Below are 20403 nucleotides of genomic sequence, written 5' to 3'. Positions count from 1 at the left end.
TGTATAGTCCTTTGAAATACTAACAAAATGTTACATACCTCTGAGATTTAAAGCAGTACCATCGTTATATACAACATCTGGCATTAACTTCCCTGCTTCTCAGATGTGAGAATCAGACACAAAAAGGCTTAAATCATTAACTTTGAGTTGACAAGGTTTAGGTTTATGTAGTTTACTCTAAACTGATCTTTGAAAAATCTAGCAAAACAATAGTTTATGTACATTTACATGCGATTTCTATGTTACTAAAAGTCCTAAGGAGGCAGGAGATGCTGAAGAACTCGAAGTCAGGTACCTGAACTGTGGTTGAAATGCGGCTTATTACATTTTTCACTCAAAATTTCAGACTGGTTTTGTGGTTTGCTAATTCATTTTCAACACCACTCTTACGTGTTTGACTATTCTATCAGCTGTCATACTTTCTGAGGCTGGTTGATGAATTTTGTCAGTTTTCAGGCCCCCAATCTGCCAGCTGGCTGAAAACCGCTCCAGCTCATGTGCAACTCGGGCTGAATTGCTGATATTCCAGCAAACTTCTGCTCATGCTGTCACAGCGTGTAATTTTCATTGCTTATCAGCCAGCATAAAAACAACAGCTTACAGAAACGGCTCAGAGAAAGCAAATACACATTTTGAGCGGGTTTGGGGGTTTTTCCCCCATTAAAACTGTCAAGGCAAAATCTACTGTGAGTTTAATAATACAGAAATTCTGCTCCGCTTCACCTGTGAATGTAACCGGAGACTGCTTGATTACATATACTATATAGATTATCTTCTAGCAAAACCACTGTTTTATTTCTTAGTTTCCCGGGGTTTTTAGCAGAAGCGGCGAGGGGGATGACAGGGTCACCCCGGCTTTTGCAGCACGATAAGCTGCAGTCCAACGTTTCCACCCCGGAGTGCGTGCAGCAGCTCGGCCTGCGCTGCTATTTCTGCCCCTTCACCGCTCCCCGGGCCCGGCTCCGCGGCCCCCGCCGGACTACAACTCCCAGAAGCCTTCGCGCCGCCCCCGCCACCCCGTGCGGGCGCCCCCGCGCCGCGTAGCCCGCCGGGACTTGTAGTCAGGCGGCGGGGGCCGGGCGAGGAGGCGGTGGTGGCGGCGGCTCCGCCCCGGGGGAGGGCCGGCGCAAGGCGTGGGGGGACACGGCAGACAGGTACCCGCGGGCGGCCCTGCCAGGCACCAGCTCGCTGCGGCCCGCGAGGTGAGCGGCGAGAGCGGCGGAGCGCGGCGGCCTCCCGCGGGGCCCGCAGGCGGAGCAGCGGCCTAGGGACGCCCGCAGCGGGCTCGGGCTCTGAGGGGGGCCCGCGGCCGCGGGGGGTGCGGCAACGGCTAAGCCTTCCGAGCCGCGCCGGGCCCGCTCCGAGCGGCGCGGCTCCCCCCCGCCCGAGGGACGGGGCGCTGCGGAGCCCGGACGCGCCGGTGGCCGCCGGGCGGGAGCGGGGAGCGGCCCCCCCGAGGCCGGCGCCGGGAGGAGGGAGCGGCGGGGAGCGGGACTCGGCGCTGCCCGCCCGCCGCCTGCGCCCCAGCGGAGCATGAACTGACTCGCCGCCTCGGCTCGGAGCCTTCCCAGCCGCCGGGGTGCGCGGTGCATGGTGTGGGGCTGCACGGTCTCGATAATAAATGATAGAGGATACAATGACTTTGCTGTCTCTGCTGGGTCGGATCATGCGTTACTTCTTGCTTAGACCGGAGACCCTGTTCTTGCTGTGCATCAGCCTGGCCCTGTGGAGTTATTTCTTCCACACGGATGAGGTGAAAACCATTGTTAAGTCCAGCAGGGATGCGGTGAAGATGGTGAAGGGCAAGGTGGCCGAGATAATGCAGAATGACAGGCTCGGGGGGCTGGACGTGCTGGACGCCGAGTTCTCCAAGACCTGGGAGTTCAAGAGCCACAACGTGGCCGTCTACTCCATCCAAGGCCGGAGGGATCACATGGAGGACAGGTTCGAAGTGATCACCGACCTGGTGAACAAGACTCACCCTTCCATCTTCGGGATATTTGATGGGCACGGAGGAGAGGCAAGTGCTCAGCTGGAAAATAAAATAAAAGGGCGGTGGTGGGGGAGGCATGGCAAGGAATGGATGTATTCTCACCTACGAGGTTTGTGGGATGATTTTGAGACATTGTTTGGGGGTTTTGTCCTTGCTTTTTTTGGGGGGGTCGTTACGGGGGGTGATGTGTCACTAAATAGGGATTCCCTCTGTCTCTTATCACGCCTTTGACGATCAGCACGGTATAAATGTATTTATACCCCCTCTGCCCTTTACCGTAGTAAAGGTTTAATTGAAGTAAAAGCCGTTGGAGGTGGCTCCTAACGTGCGTAGAATAACGATGATGAGCACGAACTCCCTGGAGTCATCTTTTGTTACAGCCAAGCGTGGTGTGAGATGATTTTGGCACAGAGCTGGTCTCCCCCTCTCCCCCAGCAGTGGGTACAGAGGTGCCCTCCTAAAGCTGGTCTGTGTAAAATGTGTCTTTGCAGTAATTCGCTCACAAGCGAGGAGCAGCAAGTCACTGAAAATGAGTATTATGTTTGTGAATTGCATGTGTTTTTTTCAGTCATTACAACTGTGCTGTCATACTTGTCCCTTTTCCAGGAAAACTGTCATTTTGAAATTTTCTCGTGTTTAACCTCTTAATTTCTTCAGGCAGGGTGGTTTTCATTAGGTTGTGCTATGTAATTAGTATTACAGCTTGATGGGATACTTCCTTTATTACAGATGACAAATATTGAAACCGCAGCTTCCCCTTCCTTTAGGATTGTGGTTCTGCCATGTAGCTTTTATATACCACAAAGCACATGTTTCATAACCGTAGAAAAGGACACAGAATTTGTCCTTGTGTGACAAATTTGCTCTAGCAACTGTTATGTTTGGTATGAGATAACCTTACAGATTTTGCTGGGATGATGGAAGCTGGAGAGAAATGCTGAAGTTTTTCACGGAGCGCTCCTGCCGAGGAGGGTGAGGTAGCTGGGCTGTTCCTGCAGCTGCTTTCACAGATCAAGGAGTCAAAGTCCTTCCTAGAAAAGCTTTGGCGCTCAGCAGATGCTAATGGAGCACAGGGGTGGCAGCTGTGCCCCTCTAAACCTGTAAATGCTGCCTGAAAATTCCAGGCCTTAGGCAGGTAATCAAAAAGCTGCTCCTATGTTGCCTGCAGGGTTGTAAAGGGACTCAGTTATCTGTGCTGCTGCAGTCTCACAGTGTCTGGTGTTTTACCCCCTTTAAACTAACACAAACACTTTGGATATTGAAAACTGTTGGCTTCATAAAAAATTCCGGTGGCGACTGAACCCTGTTTTCCTCTTTGTGTCTGATTTCAATTGGGGCACAGTTGTGCCAACTCTTACTGGCGTGGTTGTGCCAGGTCACTGTTCCTTGGCCTTCGAGGAATGCAGGTAGAAATATGAATGTACCGCAAACTGGGACGTGTCTTCTGAAGGAATATTCGCTCATCAGCATGTTTGGTACATCTGGGTCTTTTGTTTTCTGAGGCTTTGGACAGAAGGTGCTTGTGCTCCATCTTCTGCCTCCTTCCTCTTTGTTTAAACTGAGTTTTCCTCACCTGAACCAAATAGCAAAAACAAGTTTGTGGAGATAGGCGTATCATGTTTTTAAACAGTATTCCGAGATTGTTACAGGTCGAAGTATGATACACACACAGAAGTCGGCATTGTGAAAGGGGGATCTTTCTTTAATTTTGTGTCATATATGTATCTTGCCTTACACTTGATTGCAAACTCAGTGTATGGAAAAAATCCCAAACTAACACAGAAAAAAGCTAAATTGCAGGAACAAGCCATATATATATATTTGGTTTGGTTTTTTGTGGATCTTGGAATGACATCCATAAGATACATTAATGATAATGCTGGGTCTTTGGGAAGCTCATTTGTCTTTTGTGTCCTGATTTGTCAGAGAACTTGTTCTTATTGATTCAGCAGCAAAGTATGAGGCTTTTACATGTGACCTCTTATTTGGAAAGGTTTAGCACATCTCCCTCCAAACCTACCTAAAGTTAATATTTTTAAAGATGTCAGTATCTGGTATCTCATATTTACCTTTCAGTGAAATCCAAGATGTTCTTAGTGGCCTTTAGTCCTACAGAAATAGGTGCCTAATCACAGGGGACAGAACTAGTTTCTAGGTTCAGATTTTCCGTAAAACTGATCAGAAGAACATGAACCATGTGCTGTTCACGCAGCAAAAAATACATTCTGAACAATAGCTTTTAATCTAAGCAGGTTTTCTACTTTTGAGTAGAAAAGAAGGGAGGGAAAAGAAACAGCAAAAATCAGTGCTCTTATTTAATGTGTAGTGGGTAATAGTGAGTTTCAGTTCTCCATTTGAATTGGTGTTCTGGGTGTCTCATTTTATTTTTATTTGTTTCAAAAGAAGCGGCTGTGTGCAACACTTCAGCAATGTAAACAGCTAAACCTTTGTGAAGGTTTAATTTTCCGTGTGGGCTCCCATTAAATTTCTTTATGCATATTTAAAGAACAAAGAACTGCTAATCTCTGACATCACATGCGAACAAACTGTTCTATATGGGGGAAAATCGTTTTTCCAAACGGACAATGCCACAAATGAGATGCAAGATTCATTCTTTCCAGCTATATAGAAGGGAGTCTGTCTCCATTAATTACTTCCTGCCATATCATGTTGAAGTGGAAGGACAGGGAAGTGTGATTCAATATGAATTACTGTGTAATGATCATTTATGAAGATTTCTGAGTTTTGCTTCAATATTGCCAACATTTTGCATAAATTCTACTTTTCTGTTATGTCATTTCCTTTTCCATCTTACAGTTTTAGCCTGACTAGGTTGGCAGCCATTTACTTCAATTTTGTGGCTGGCAATAAGCAAAGATAATTATTGATACTCTGTGTTACAGCTAAGAACCTGGTAAGCTGCTGCAGTTACTTGTGAAAGGCAGTAATATTTCAGAGATAAAACTCGATACATGCAGTTTTCTTCTTATAAAAAGCTCATTTGCTTCTTGAAGGATGAGTAATAATAATAATAATACAAAACAGGTGGAGGGCAAAGTAGAAGACTTGAAAAGTTTCTGCCTGTCGTCTCACTGAATGATCTTGGCCAAAGGATTCTTCAAGGTGATCTAACATAGAATCAAAAAAGAAGAGAAGAAAGTATTTGTCTGTTCTCTCATCAGCATCTTTATAAGGCTTAAAGATGGTTTGAGTGCTTTTTGGGGGGAGTGTTTTCCCTTTTCCTTTAATTTAGAAGTTTGGGACCGTCTAAACTGGGAGATTGAGAAGTGACAAACAATGTGGATGGTACAATAACAAACAATGAGCTTGAAAGCAGAGAGCAAAGGAAAGGATGGATGCTTAATCAGAATGATCTAATTATTTAACTAGCATTTACTAACAGGTTCTTTCCTCAAATATTTAAGGTTTAAGCACTCAGTTTAATGAGATCTCCGTATTAGACAAGAACAAAGTAGCTCAGCTGCCATCTGCACTTTATGGTTATGGCCATGTTGCATATTGGTTTTGTCTTAACCCTATGAGGTGAAGACTTTACAAATAATTATAGTAATAGATAGTACCCTATATGCTGCCTGTGCTTGTTTGCTGTCATAAACTGATGTGGATAATGACAGTAGGAAATTAAAGCTCAGTAACTGTCTCATAAAAAATGTCTTTTTTATTTCTCTTGGCCTCCTTAAACAGGAACAGGGCAAGGCTTGTTCCTTATGACCTGTAGGTGTGGAGAAGAGCATTTCGCATTATATAATTGGGTTTTAGAGTTGCTGATCTAGTGTTGCAGTATGTGAAATACACTTTTTATTATTATTCATAGTGTAGGGAAATATTGGGGAGCTTAAAAGGAGGGAATTTGCTGTATAAATGGCTACGGTTTGTAACCACATACCCATGACCCATACCCATGTCATACCTCGTGTGCTGCACAACCTTGAAATCAGTCGCAAGAACTATTGGCAGAAGTCTCTGGTTACTGATTAACTTGCAAAGACAGAAAGGAAAAGTCAGAAGATAATGGTGAAAGTTCTTCTCGGCTTTGTGTGGGACTATGGAAACGTGAATGCTGAGGTAGGGCCTGGAGCGGAGGGCGCTGTGCCAGCTGTGTTTAAACAAGCCTGCTGTGCATTCAAAATCCAGGGACTTGAAAGTGAGATGAATTCCTCCCTCATTCGTTGGGGTGAAGGCGCTGTCGTCTCCAGGCCCGCAGCAACGAACAGGTCGCGGTGAGGTTAAGTTGGGAAGGAGCTTCTGAACCGCTGCACACCGCGGTGAGAACTTGTGTGTCTGTTCTCCTCCGTTAATGAATATGAGGTGACATAGTCCTTGGTGAAGGCGAACGGCTTAACTGCTATAAATTTACCGAACGTTTGAGGATGTGGGCAGAGCAGCTGTAAATCAGACTGTACACTTGTGCTCATACCACTTAACAGGATTTTTGATCCCTTCACAAACTGAGGACCTGAACTCACCTGGGTTAGGCTGGGCTATGATGATGAGCTTCTTTTCAGGCATCAACAGAGGGAAATTTATTCCATTCAATTGGAGGTGATAGTTGGCGGTTGGAAGATACCATTTGCCTTCTACCAAATATGAACTAATGAGCTAATATTTTTATTTTGATGATCTTTGAATTTTTTCTTTATTCCTTAGTTTCCGATCCTATGAGCAGAAGGTGTTTATGCCCTGTTGAAATAAAAGCAAGCTAGCACTTTTATTTTCTAAATTTAACTTGATCTGCTAATTCTAATTCAAAACCTGTTCGTCTGATACTGAATTACTCAAGCAAACATAGTGACGAAAATTTGTCTATCACACTTTTGCATAAAGGCCACTAAGGATCAATGGCTTGGGATCTTACAAAATAAAAGACTAAATCAAACACCACCTTTCAGGTTTTGGGATGTTATAGCCTCGTTGGAAGGTGAAGTCTTTGTGGCTTTGCAGTTTTTAAAAAGAAACTGCTGGGATGGTTTTCCTTTTATAGTCGTTTCCTTCAGTTTCTAATCTGGAGTCCTCTGCAAAGTGCCTAAATGTTTGGGTAAATATTTACATAGGTGAGGTCATGTTGATATACAGCTCTCAAATCTGCTTATAAATTCCACACCGGTGGCCTAAAATACGAGCCAAAATGATATATAGGAACATTTCTGTCATTTTGTTTAGTTTATCCAAGTTTTTATTCTTGGGTATCACGTTGCAGGGTTATGATTTTCACCCTACCAAACCATGCTTATTTGATTTTTTTAGGTCTACGCTATATGCTCATTTGCTGTTCAAAACTGGCTTAAAATTGATTAAAACGGTGTAAAAATATGTAATTGGAAGTGGGAACTCTTATCGCTGCCATTCACCGCTGTATCATTGGGTGTAGAATTGAGTCTTTTTCAATTTCTATAAAAATCAAAAAGTCAATTAATTTTAAATGTAGTCTGCCGGCTTAGCTTGCATCGGTGCTTCCACGTTTGAGTGCGCAGGCAGCCAACTGATTGCCACTGGTTTAATTAAATCCATTTTGAATTCTTAGATGGTTTCAGATTATGGAAGTCATTTAAGTTTCTCCATGAAGTTGAGTAGCTCAGATTACTCTGTAGGAAGTGTTTGCATACGCGCTCTTGCTCCACAGTCGATGCTCAGCAGCTTTTCCATCGCCGTGGATGGAGAGGGTATTTCATGGCTCCCGAACCGCAATGTTCAGACCGCAGTTGTTTGAATGCCTGGCGCTTTTTAACTTGATACCCTGCGCTAGTGCTCCTGGGGCCGTGTCCTGAGGTACCTCACAACCTCGAAAGATGGATCAAGGCTCGGGAATGAGCAACATCTGAAATGGCTTAAGAATGTGCTGATTTGTGCTTGTGATACTGTTTACTAAAAGCCTGGATGTATAATAAATGTAAATATAGTTTTGGGGCAGTGGGGTTTTGATCGATTCCATTCTGCAAGCAAGGAACTTGGACATTTTTGTGTTTAATAGTGTGAAAGAAAATTCGGATTCTTCTGTCATGTGAGGTTAGTGAAAACAACAGATTGCTCTGGCTTTCTCTTGAGTGTGGTACGTTCAGTAGGTCTGTTGGACCGGAGTAGTGTTTGTCCTTCCTCCCTGTTGTTAGGAATCCGGATGCTTCTGGTGTAACTTGTTCCTTAAAACTGAGTTTTGGCTTCTGACAGTTTCACTTCTTAAACAATCACCTGGCATGCAGACACTTTGTTTTTCGCCATCTAGTTTTTGTTGGTGGCTGCAATTCTCTGCAGCGCTCTTGACCCCATAGGAAGGCCTTTGAACATGCTGATCTCTTTGGAAATCATCACATGCAAGATCGGTCAAGTTTTGTGACCCAGAAGGACGATCCAAAGGTAACAGGCACTAATGTTCCTTGGGTCTCAAGGTTCAGGACTTGCTCTTTGCTTTAAGCACGACATAGATACTGATAGATCTAAGAAAAGGAACAAAATACTTCCATACTCCTTTTGCAGTGCCCTTTGGTTTGAATCTATGCCCTTGAAAGGAAAGTTTCCAAAACTAATTTAAGGGCAGCAGCTGCTATAATTATGCACAGAAAGGCACACGCCTCTGGCTCCGCTTCGTAACTGTCATGTTTGTTAAAAACTTAACGTTCAAGTGAACTCACCCACCCCTTGGGCCTTGCTGCCACCCTCCCTACTCTGTGTCCCTGCAAAGCAAACGTCCTCATGCCCATGTCCAGGCCATTGTGTGACCGTGCTTTGGTACCCGAGCATCCCGTGAACCTTGTACCTTCATCCGATCAGGGGACACCCTACTTCAACAACCTGTGCTCCGTTTGCCTAGACTCTTTTTCTTTAAAACAGCTTTTATAACTCTCAGTTCCCTTTGGTTGCTGACTTTCTCATCAGGTTCACTTATCGTCACCATTCACCACCAGTGACTCTGTTACTGGATACCAGTCCAGCTGGACAGACCAGTTTCTCTGCTTCATGGTCAGCCCAAGAGATCTTCATGAAGATTTAATGACTCTTTGTCTTTATTAGCTCTGTAGAGTTTCAGTTCACCCTAAAGGTAAGAAGACAACAAAGCTGACAGGTAAGGCAAGCCCAAAAGGAAGTTTCCCTCCTGACAAAGATGTACATACAGACAACTCGTGCTTTATGGGCTATTAAAAGTTGTATGCAGAATTAATAGTTGCAATAAGTTGGAGAATTTATTTCTTTGGGGCTGTGTGCTTTTACTCCTGTTGTTGAGCTACTGTTAAACATTTCACCTAATGTTTTTACTAAGTCAGTTTAAAACTTTCTGCCAAGCGTAGAGGTTTCATTTGAAAGCAGCATAGCTTTTAAACAATGTAAATGTCATTACAGTTTACAAGGAAGTGGTTGGCAGATGCCAGAATACTAAGGAATACTTGAGTTGGGGTAAGCAGGGGAGACTAGTGAGAGTGTGTCAGTTGTACAGGGTGTTTCAAAAAGATGAACCTGATTTGAAATCACTACATTTCTGCAACCACGGAACGCCCATGAATGAAACCCTTACCATTTGAAAGGGCAGGGCGTAGAGTTTCGAATGATTAATGCTTGATAAGTCATTTAACCGTTTGTAAGTTTTTGTGTAATTGTAGCGTGTTGCCATTGTGAAATATACCACTTTGAAATCGGTCCATCTTTTTGAAACGCCCTGTAACTTAAATAATTAACCTTATATGCCGTAAGGCCTGATATTTAGATGGCAAAGCTGTTCCTCGTGAGTGAACTGTCTTGATTGCATTTAAGAAATAAAAAGAACAGAAAGTACTTGTTAGGACCAGGCTTACAGATCTAGAGTAATTTGCAGGCCATAGAATAATCTGAATGGAAAAATCTATCTTTCTTTCTACTCTTGTAGAAAAGTTCCTGTGGGAAAGTGGCTTTTGGGTGGTTACATGTGGGATGGGGCTCAGGGTCCCAGTTGTCGTGTGATAAAAGCGGCCGAGGGGAGAGGAAGAATCATCGTTTCTTCAGGCGGATGCCATAATGAACTTCTGGGAGCTGCGTGGCAGCACCGAGTACCAGTCCTGCTGCTGATACAAATTGATTATGGTGCTGAAACATTGCCGGCTCTCATCATCTCCGACCTTGTCTGATTCACAGCTGTGCGAGCAGCTGACATCTCCAGCCAGACAATCAAAGTACGTGTTTTAACTGCTAAGCCACAATGCAATTATCCATAGCACGTCATGTCGGCAAACCTCAAAGCTCTCCCAAAGAAATGAACATTTATTTGCATTTACTTTCAGTGCTAAAATGTTATCCCTTGCAAATTTTCTCCTTGTCATAAATGTTGAAAAGGCTTATTTAAGTTTTTTCAAAATCCCCTTCAGGGGTAAACATTTGATTTTATTAAGTCCTGTTATAATAGCTGAAACTGTCATACAGTACTGCTTTCAATCAATCCACTTTTTAATGCAATAAATCTCTTTACTTTTCCGTTCTCCACAGATAGAAAACTGCTGGAGGGCATAAAACATTTCTTGTGATAAGTGAATATGCATGGCCCATGCTGTAGTTCTCTGGTCTACCACAGCTCGCTTGCACTTTCTTTAAACTTATCTTTTACATGGGAACATGATTTATTTGCAGGTAGTCTATGCACGACCTGTCCCACACTTTCAGTACTTTCGCTGTGTTTCCTCCAAACACACACTAAAACAGCTATTGAAATGTCTGGCTGCAATCGGCATTAAATAAAATGTGTCTCCGAGGGTGCGTGGAAACTTAGTGTTGGAGTAGGAGGAAGGGGAGGATGAGAACTGCTTGTCTCCTTAGTTTTTTAATGTTCATAATCCTCAGCTTTCATCTGCTTTCCTGCATTTGGGTGTGGATTTCTTTTCTAATTTTTATAGGTTTTTGTTGTTTTTTTTAATTGCCCAGGTCTGTTTAGTGATGTGCAGGACACTAAGTAGGATGGTGAAGGTGCTTTTAATGTTGTTGGGTTTTGTTGTTTGAGTGGGGATTTTGTGTGTGTGGTTTGGGTTTTTTTTTAAATCTGCCATCTATGTGATGTGAATTACAGCGGGTTTATTCCTGCTGAGAAGCAGCGAGGTTGGACAAGAGTCTGGATGATCCCATTGAACATAGTGTATTCATTAGCTATTTACTCCTGATCATCCTAAGTTGGGCCCTTTATTGGTGTGGAAGAAAAGGGAAATGACACAGAAAGGAGCAGGAAAATCACTACAGGATACATAAAAACAGTATCTACTTAATGAGGAGGAGAGAAGCAGCAACACTGGTAAGGAGACAATCTCATTAACTGGGAGACACCGAACTGACCGAAGTCATACACAGGATTACAGTGCATGTAATAACTCATGTTCTCCTCTAATTGAGATTAAGCAAGATTTTATTGTGAGAGGCCCATGATAATGATCACCTGGTCCTGGGCCCGTGATGCTCAGACACCTGCTCACAGCTGCTGCCACGAGGACTCAGCCCCTTGTCTGTGGGCAGGATTCTGCTGGGATTCCTGAACCAGGACAAGGAAAGTACATTTTTACTAACTGCTTGAAGAAAAAAAGCTGTCACTACCTTTTCTGGCCATGCAATTGGAAGCATCCAGTGTTCTTCCTGGAATAACAAGGCTCAGGGGCTCTGATGCAGGAGGGGGGTGAGGGAGACGAGAAGGAGAGCATGGGACTTGAAGGCAAGAATGTGAGTAGAGGGGAAAAGGGAGAATTGTGTGTGGTTTTGCATGGTAGCTTGCCTTAATTTTAGATTGCTGGAAGACTGGTTGTGTTTAATAACAATCTGTCCTAGCAAAAATCATCATGCAGCTATAGGAAAACAACTCTGTTTCATTGTACCGTTGTTTATATGAGATCCAAAATGCGAGAGATTTGTGTGTGAGGGTTATTTCCATGGTTTAGGATGAATGCTGGTTTATCTCTGTGCGTGTTTGAAACAGAGAGCACGAGCGTGCGTTTTGGCAGCGTTTCTTCATAGCTCTGGAAAGAGCACTGATGGTTTTGTAACTCGGGGTGCTCTGAAAACTAAACTTTGCCCCCTTTGTTTCTGCTGCCGGTCCCTGTTTTGCTGGCACATCTCCACCGTCCTTATTGCTCGAGGCTTCGAGAACAAAACGCAGGACCAGCTGCCTGTCCATAGCGCCAGTTGGCATCGACGTGCCAGAGAAGAGCTCCAAGCAGCCCCACTTCTTGCCCATGTTTCATGATAAATTGTAATGTGAGGTGCCGCATTAATTTACACAGAGGTTGGTGTGACAGGCTTCTTCATTCTGCAAAATATTTTATGCTTTCATATAAAATACATCCCATAAGTTTGACTTTTTGTTTAAAAGGGACTTTCCTTACAGCTGCTATGACAGTAGCGGGTTTGGAAGGCAAAGTAGAGTGCTTGAATTCTCAGTGGATGAATGTTGCATAAAAGATTTGTAATCTTTGGCAATTAGAAGATTGTTGCTGAGGTTAATGGTGGTATTATTTTTAACTTTGAGGGCAGGAGCAATCTCTTGCCTCCGGGATGGAATTATTTCAATCACTGCTTTAAATAAACACTCACTGTGATGGCTTAAATTAACAAACATTTAAGTCATCAATCTGAATTCTTTTTTTTTGCTTTAGTATTTATTTTAGCAATTATATGCCAATTCACACTATATTTTGCATTGTTTCTGAAAATGAGAATGGTATTTACTATGATTTTTTTTCTTTGGTGCTTTTTTTGGTCATGTTTCTGTGTGGATATGGGAACTGTAAATAAAAGCAGAACAAAAAACTAAATAAGAGGCCTCCTCATGAAGAACAGAACGAGTCTGTCTGGTGGGGTCGTAGAGCAGCTCAAGACAGTCGCTGCGTGCTGGTCACTGTTGCAGGTCTGTGTATGATGATGAGAAAAATACTCTGAGTAAATCAGAATATCTCTTGGGATGTGTCAGGTTTTGTACTCGGCGCTTTTAAGTGGCGCGAGTTGGAGTTTGTGTATGCTAAAGTGTTCATGTAAACTTCGGAGGCTGGCAATGGAGAGAGCTGCTTCTACGGACAACACGGTGATGCCGTGGCAGAAGAGCCAAAAGAAAGTGTATCCAGCTGCATATTGGAATTAGTTGTTTCAAATGTAGGTTCTAAAAGCTTTTTTGGCATGCGGGTTGTGCGTCTCGTTAAGGAAAAACCTGACTGTGAAGGAAGGTGAAAATCATGTTGAGGAATAATATGAAAGGCTGTAACCTCAAACCTGTTATAGTGAAGAGACATATTTTTACTGGAATGTGTTGTTACTGAATTTCCCAGCATCCCAGTTGATAGGAGGACTAACTATATAAAATTTCAGTGACAAGCACCATTTAATTGAGATTTTTTTGTATATACAGATTGAGAACTTAGAACCTTGCCCGTCACAGTGGCTTTAAGTGGCCCTCACTGTGCTTCTGATTCAAAGTATTTCCAAAGCGTGTCACAAAAACATATTATACCTCTGCAAACAGGTGTTTTCAGATCATTTTACAGGCTTAAATTTCTGCTTATGTCCCTTGGCTGATCTGATACAAGTCAGTAACACAGCTGAAAATAGAACTTTATAGTCCCCGTCTCCTCTCCCAGGTGCAACTGCTCCTTTATTCTCTCTGTCAGACACCGACACCGATAACCATGTGCCTTCTCTTATTTAATGTGACACTATCACCTACCTGCTGGGTTTTCCAGCCTTCAGTTTCTTTTCTTAATGCAGTTATTAAGAAAGTAACGGCACCTCAGACCCGGCAGCACCAGTACTTACTTCACATCAGTACTGTGGATCTTGGTGCTTGCTGCCGTGTCCCTGTCCCTGTGAGAAACCCCGATCTGAACTTGGGGCAAGCGCTGTGCTGCTGTTTGTCATGTTTCGAATTAATTCTTTCAGCATTTTGTTCTGAAATGGAATTTTTGCTTTAAAAAGTGATGTAAGTAGCCAGGCATGAGTGTGAGAAGCTGGCCAGCTGTTAGACACCGACCGGCGCTACTGGGTGTGAGGAGCACAGCTGGTTTCTCGCTAAACGAACTCCCGGTGCTGGTGGGTGATTTTATTGCTGAAACTCAACTGTGGACATCATGAACTCATCACACGTGTGACCTGTGAGTCTGATGCTTCATCAGTCATCGCTGGAGGGGAAAGGGGTCCTACCTAACCACGTAACCAATTAAACCCCAGAGCTTCCAGCCCTGTTCTGTGGTGCTCAATAGGGGCAGAAGCTGAACATAATTTCTGTGCTCACGTTCTCTGGAAGGGGAGCCTGGTGTTCCTGTTCTTTGCCAACAAGAGCCTTTCAGCGTAAGGAGCTAACGGCAAGACTTTAAAACTTGGCATAATTTGTCCTCTCTTGAGCAACGTAAAGGAGAGTCACTGCGAACAATCCATTGCTTGCAATTCAACTGCTGCAGGTGTTGCGGCTCCGGTTCCTGAGGCAGAACTCTGTCTTCTCTCTAATTTTCTGGTGTTGAGAGTTAAATAAATGACTTGAAAGACTAAAATCTTCTGGAAGCTTTTGATCCAGGAGACCAACTTCTTCTAAGAGGCTGGAGATGTGAACACAGCAGCCACATGGAAGGCCACCAAATGAAGGTCAAAGTCCTTGACCTGTTCCTATTGTGCAACCTTCCTATTACAAATATGATAACTTTCAATATCTGAGACCATTTGAACCACGTGGAATTAGTAAACATGTTAATGATCTCTCATTTGCGTGCACTTGAGATGTTTAAAGTTACAACTGAATTCCAATGGGACCAAAGTAAGGATGAGTTTACCTGCCTGGTGCACACCTCACCTTCCTGTCAGGTACCTGGTGATCCATGGCCCGTGTTCCTGACAGGGGACGTGTAAGTGCAGGTTTTCTTACCTCTGTTTCCCCCTTTCGTTAGCAGAATTCGTAGCGTGGTGGGACACTTGACAGCATGAAAAGAGCTTGACTTCTTAATTTACAAAAGGATAGAAACTGAAGATCTTGTCGGTCCAAAGTGAGATGTGAGGGGAAGTTTAAAAAGTACAAGTGCAACAAGTATTTTCCCTTCCTTTATAGAGAAAACCAAAATCAATTCATTTGTCTGTTTGAGCCTGAAACAAAGGTTGAAACAAGGATCAAGACGGACCCATATACTGAATTCACTGCTGGAAGTCGGCTTTGTGTGCGCTTGTGTGGAACCATCGCGGGCACCACTGCTCCCGCAGCTCGGTAGCTCTTTCTCCAGGACCCCCTAATGAAATCCACCACCCACCAGCCAGCAGCAGTGACAACACAAAAACATTTATGTGTGTGGAAGAAGCTGTAAAGATAAATTTCTGAGTTTTCTTATGTATTCATCAGCCTCTTTTGTTTCCAGTTGTGTTGTTTCCAAAGCTCTTGATAGAAGCGCTCTATGTGGTTTTGGACAAAAGTGAAAAAGACGGCTATTGTGTGAGCAAAATGCACAGGCTTTTAATATATTTCTGTGTATTTCATAACCTTTGGTATTCCCATATTGACCTGAGAGGTGATATAAGAACAATTCCAAAGCCTTGGGTACCAGTATCTCTCTTCTAATTGCTGTACAGCTTAATAATGTACTTAAGATTTGCACAGAGCCAACTCCTGCTTCGCCATGTGAGTCCTTTATCAGGAAAAAAAAGAGCATCTTGTACAGAAGCCTGAGGCTACAGTGGATTTAACACTCGTTCTAAGTGTTTCTTAAGAAGAGGAGAAACATTGCAATGGAATGCACAATCGGATCAGGGTGTGGGAGTTTGGACCAACGTCACCGCGGTGCCGGTGGCATGTGCGAGCTTGTCTGAAGTAGCCCGAGTGCCAAGTGCTCACTGAGACTGAATAAAGATGTGCAAAATTAGCCCGTGTGGGTCTCCATCACATAACAGCCACATGCGAGCAGTAGGCAAAGAAGCTTTTAAAATTAGCACTTCAGAACACCGGTGTAGATTATCTTCAGTGTAAATATATCTTCTGCTGTCTCCACCAGACCTACTTAATTCCTCTTCATTTTTGCCAGCATCAACATTGAAATGTTTAACTGCGCAAATGAAATATTTGTTAGTTCTTGCGGGAGTTAATACTTGGTATTTGTGCATGAAACTGGATCATTGTTCATTAGGAAGGAATGGGATTTCCAGCTAGTAAGATAGGAGAAAAGTGCTGTTTCATGTTCTACTGTATGAGGGAATTTAGTACTAATTACTCATTCTATGGATATTAAGTTTTGTTATTTTATATACAGCTTTTTAAGTCCAGGCTTTAAACCCTGTCTTGAAAACTGAATTCCAATCTGAATTTGACAGTCTGGATCTCAGTGGGTTTAGCAAATGAATAAGGAATGCTGCGAAGAACAAACCAGCACTGTATCTGGATTTTGTCAGAGTTAGTAATTCCTCTTTATTTCTGGACAAGAAATTTGTGTGCACGGTCATTTAATGAATCAAATGTGGGGAGAAACATTCTGCGTGTTTGGTTATAGTGTGTATGTCAATAGTAGGAGGTCAGGCTCCAAAATGCTGCTGTTCTTTTAAAGCGGAAAGCAGATAATAACCATAAACGTTTCATACCCTGAAAGTATGTTTAATAGAGGTTAATTAACAGCTAAGAGAGGTCTTCTTTAAATGAAATCTGTTTGTATATGTTTATATGTTTAAGATCAATGACGTTTTGCTTTTGTTGCTTATAGGTCCACAACTTGCTTGTGATTTGACTGTAGGAGATGGTTAGGCTGGAATCCTTGTTGTGTCAGTGCAGACTGGATTTATTAGGTTGGTGCAAAAGTGATTGCAGTTTTCAGACCATGAATTTTAAATCATCATAACTAGGCTCAAACACGTCTTTATTGATCAAAATAGGAACCATTACAATCAACACATTTTTGCCAACGAGAAATAAGGCAAAGGAGGAGATTGGAGAGTTTGTTGGAGTAACTTTTTGCTCCCACTTCATGATAGTTGCTTAGAAGTGAAGTTCATACATTTTTTAAGTTGCCCATACAGTAAAAATTGTAGATTTATGTTGGCTGAATAATTCATCTCTCCCCGGTTGTCATCCTGGTGCACCCGCTGCCTTTCCCACTGCAGATCAAAGTTCTCGAGGCTTCTTTACTTGCAAGGCATTCACCTAGATGAAACAGAAACAGAACTTACAGACCAAAAAATGAAAGACTTAATGTGAGTATGTAAGAAAAGAGATGAGGAAGAGCACGAAGAGGATCAGAAGTGCAGCGGTGTGCAGCTGCGCCCAGTTCATCTCTGCTTGTTGTTAGGATGTCCAGGACTGGCGATCCATCCTCTCATGATTCTCCCAGATGGTGCTTTTTGTCCTCCTTTGGCTGGCAGAAGATGCCTTAAGAACCCACTTAACGATGATTTCTTCTCTCTTAAAGAAAAGATGGAGATTTCTTTAGCAAAAATATAAGAATACTTGAAGGAAACATTGTGGTATTTCACCAAGTGAAAAAGAGCAAGAGATGATGGTGAAAATTTGCTATTTGAAGGCTACAGTTGCTCGTCGACAAAATTTACCAGAGCCAAGTGTCGGGAATGGAGAAGTCAAAATAGACTTTGTAGCAGATGAAGAAGGATCTGGGAGCTTTATTGTTGTTTAGGTCGCTTAGTCAAGAGGGTCTTGAAGATTTGTTATTTTAAATTGTTCCAAGTGCAAACACAGGCAGTGGGTTTTTTTGGTGCCTCTGTGAAGCTGTGTTAACATGTCAGGGTTCAGCATTCACTGTGTTTATTAAATCTGCCATTGAAATGGAGTGGTGGTGTATAAAAACTTGTTTCACTCCTTCTTTCATTGTGGAAACCACAATTCGCTTTCACAATATTTTGAGTATCTAGTGTAAACGTGATCCTTTAAAATAGTTTTGTGTTTCCTATTGGATTTATGAGTCCAATCTTAATGCCGTCTTAATAGATGACTTCTCTTTAGAGAAATGATGCAGTTTTAAAATGTGAATATAGTCATGCTCTGAGATTATTTGATCTCCCTCAGGCCTGTAAAGCTTTAGTCTGGTTGTGAGGTAACAACCATCCCATGGTAAATATCGACTCCATTGGTCTCCAGCGCTCAGGGCTCATTTGCTTTTTGAAAAGTTCGAAAAACTGACTTTCAGTTCTTTACATACTGAGGGAAGATAGAAACTTTTTCCGTATTATAAAGGCTCTTAATCTCTAATAACTGCAGCTTTTCAGTCCAAACTTAGTTCTTATTTACTGGGCCAAAACCATGATTATTACATTTTTACATTTCTGAACAACTTTGCAGAAATCATGCAGCCCTTTACTTCTGTTTCAGAGACTATTTCTTCAATTTAACAACTGAGCAGCTGTGTTGCAAGAAAACATCTTCTTCTAAGATAGAGAGACATGGAAATACACTTTTTGGGAATGACCATTGCAGCTGTGGCGCAAACTGAATGACGTTTGCGAGCAGAGCGACTCTGGCTGGGAAAAAGAATCCAAGTAGTTTGGATTAATCTTATTTTTTTTCATAGAAGCAGAAGCTGAAACAGAACTCGCCTGTAACTTGACAGTATTTTGACTGGACAGAAGCAGTTTTCTTCAGTATGCAGTTCACTAAAGGAGTGAAAATAATGGTCTTGCTATTCCAATAGACCTCAAAATATTATACATAGCTACAACAGAAAAAGGAACTGATAAGTGTTGTATAATTAACTAAAATGCTCTAATTTGTCCTGTGACAAAAACACCAATTTGTTTGCAAGGTCTGTTTGGTGACTGAGTAGGAAAAAGATGTTTCAAAATCGAAGTCAAATGCTGAAGCTCAAACTGCTCTACGAAGACTTTTGCGCATGGAAAACGTGGAGCCAGTGGGCAGCGCCGATGAATCTTTGCAGAGTGGTCACTGCCATGGATTCCCCAGCTGTGAAGTCACTCTGGCCTCCCACTACAACACTGACTACAAACCCCTCTAGTTTTTCATGCATAATTTATCATGTAAATATTTTCCGGTTTGAGATTTTCTCTGGGGCAGGAGGTCTCTCAGATGCAGCCTGTTGCAAGCTGCTCTCACCTGAGTTTATGTGATGTTATTCCCCATCTGCTTCTTGTTTTCTCCTCCGTAAACTTTGAAGTGTCCTGTTTGTAATTCGTAGAAAATGTTTTACTATATTTTAGGAACATTTAACCCCATGTAGTGTCCGGAATACGTGAGGGCACGTTCAAGCGGTGGTCACAGTAATCACTCCCCTGGAACTACCTGGCAGGGAAGAAAATTTGCTTTGTGATGCGTTAAGATCCAGTTGGCACTCTTAAAATACATGAAATTAAATATGTATTTCTTCCAAGGTAGGATTTTATATATAGAGATATATAAATGCTCTCCAATAAGTAGTCCTTGCTTTGTCTTATCAGAAAGGTCACAGTTTCTTTTTACCACGAATGGCACGAGTAAATGCAACTTAATTCTTTCTCCGTGACAAAGTCTGTGTGCCCACAATCATCCTCCTCCTGCTGTTCAGTTAGAGAAATGGTGTCTGGAGAGAGGGACCGTCCTGAGCTGTCCAAGCATTACAAGCAATTGATTTGTCAGCTTTCTCAGGTGATGTGTCTTTTCATTTAGCCTGCTAGTCACTAAGACGAGGAGTATGTGTCAGGTACATGTAATATTTATACACAAACAGGCACGCATGCTTGCTTACAAGTCCTAGTCTTTACATACAGAAATAAAAATTCTCAGTGTGATTTTGGGCAGAAAATGTTTCCCTAAGACTTAACACAGCAAAAATTTCAATACTTATTTAGGTTCCATGCTAAATTCAGATGCCATTTGTGACAAGAATGAAAGACAGGAAAGTTCAAAAAGGAACTTGCTATTCCACTGGAGGCAGCAAAAGGTTTCAAGAGGCACAACGGGACATTTGCTTCGGTTTGGCCGTTCTTACCCCATCACCAAGTGACTCGTGAACAGAATCAAACTGTGTGGCTGAAAGATCCATTAAAATGTTACTTTCACAGGAGCACTTAAAATATTTAACAGGTTCTGATTAGTTCTAGGTGCTAGTAGAAAGAAAACTGCCCTAATAATTCTGAATTTTTATGCCGAAACATTTGTCTGAAAGCTTTAGAAAACCTTTAATAGGGTAAATAGATGTATTTTGGTGGCTCTTAGTGGTGTATGTTGTACCTTCTTTAAGAAGAAGATGAAAAACAATTATGATAGAACATTTCTGGGCATGGAGTGAAAGCACTAAAGTGCAGGGAGTGATACCGGCCGAGGTCAGACCAGGTATCATCAGGAAATTTGCCATATGTAAAACCTCCTGCTTTGGATTTAGAGTCAGAGTAGGTTTCTTTCCAAGCTCATAAAAAATAGTTCTAACCAGCGTTCCACAGCCTGTACTTTCTTAAGGCTAATTTCTATGCAGAAGTTCCGGTAGATTGACATCTAATTTGTTCACACTAAA

At 42.5% G+C, this 20403-nt stretch overlaps 1 protein-coding gene across 2 annotated transcripts in view; it reads left to right on the top strand.

Annotated features, from left to right (window-relative positions):
• Window positions 1-1109: 1109 nt before the first annotated feature.
• The window catches only part of PPM1L (protein phosphatase, Mg2+/Mn2+ dependent 1L), a gene marked incomplete at its 3' end in the record, with an annotated part of 84433 nt that continues 65139 nt past the window's right edge, over window positions 1110-20403 (top strand). Inside the window, exon 1 of one of the 2 annotated variants that reach the window (XM_080349429.1) lies at window positions 1110-2020. In XM_080349429.1, coding sequence (XP_080205555.1) covers window positions 1622-2020 — 399 coding nt within the window. In that variant the 5' untranslated portion in view covers window positions 1110-1621. Of the gene's footprint in view, window positions 2025-20403 lie in introns of both variants that reach the window. The other variant, XM_080349430.1, reaches the window with a different exon arrangement.

The sequence above is a fragment of the Nesoenas mayeri genome, assembly GCF_963082525.1.
Source record: "Nesoenas mayeri genome assembly, chromosome: 9".
Taxonomy (NCBI): domain Eukaryota; kingdom Metazoa; phylum Chordata; class Aves; order Columbiformes; family Columbidae; genus Nesoenas; species Nesoenas mayeri.
Note: the sequence above shows the minus strand (reverse complement) of the source record. Positions and strands in the feature narration are given on the sequence as shown.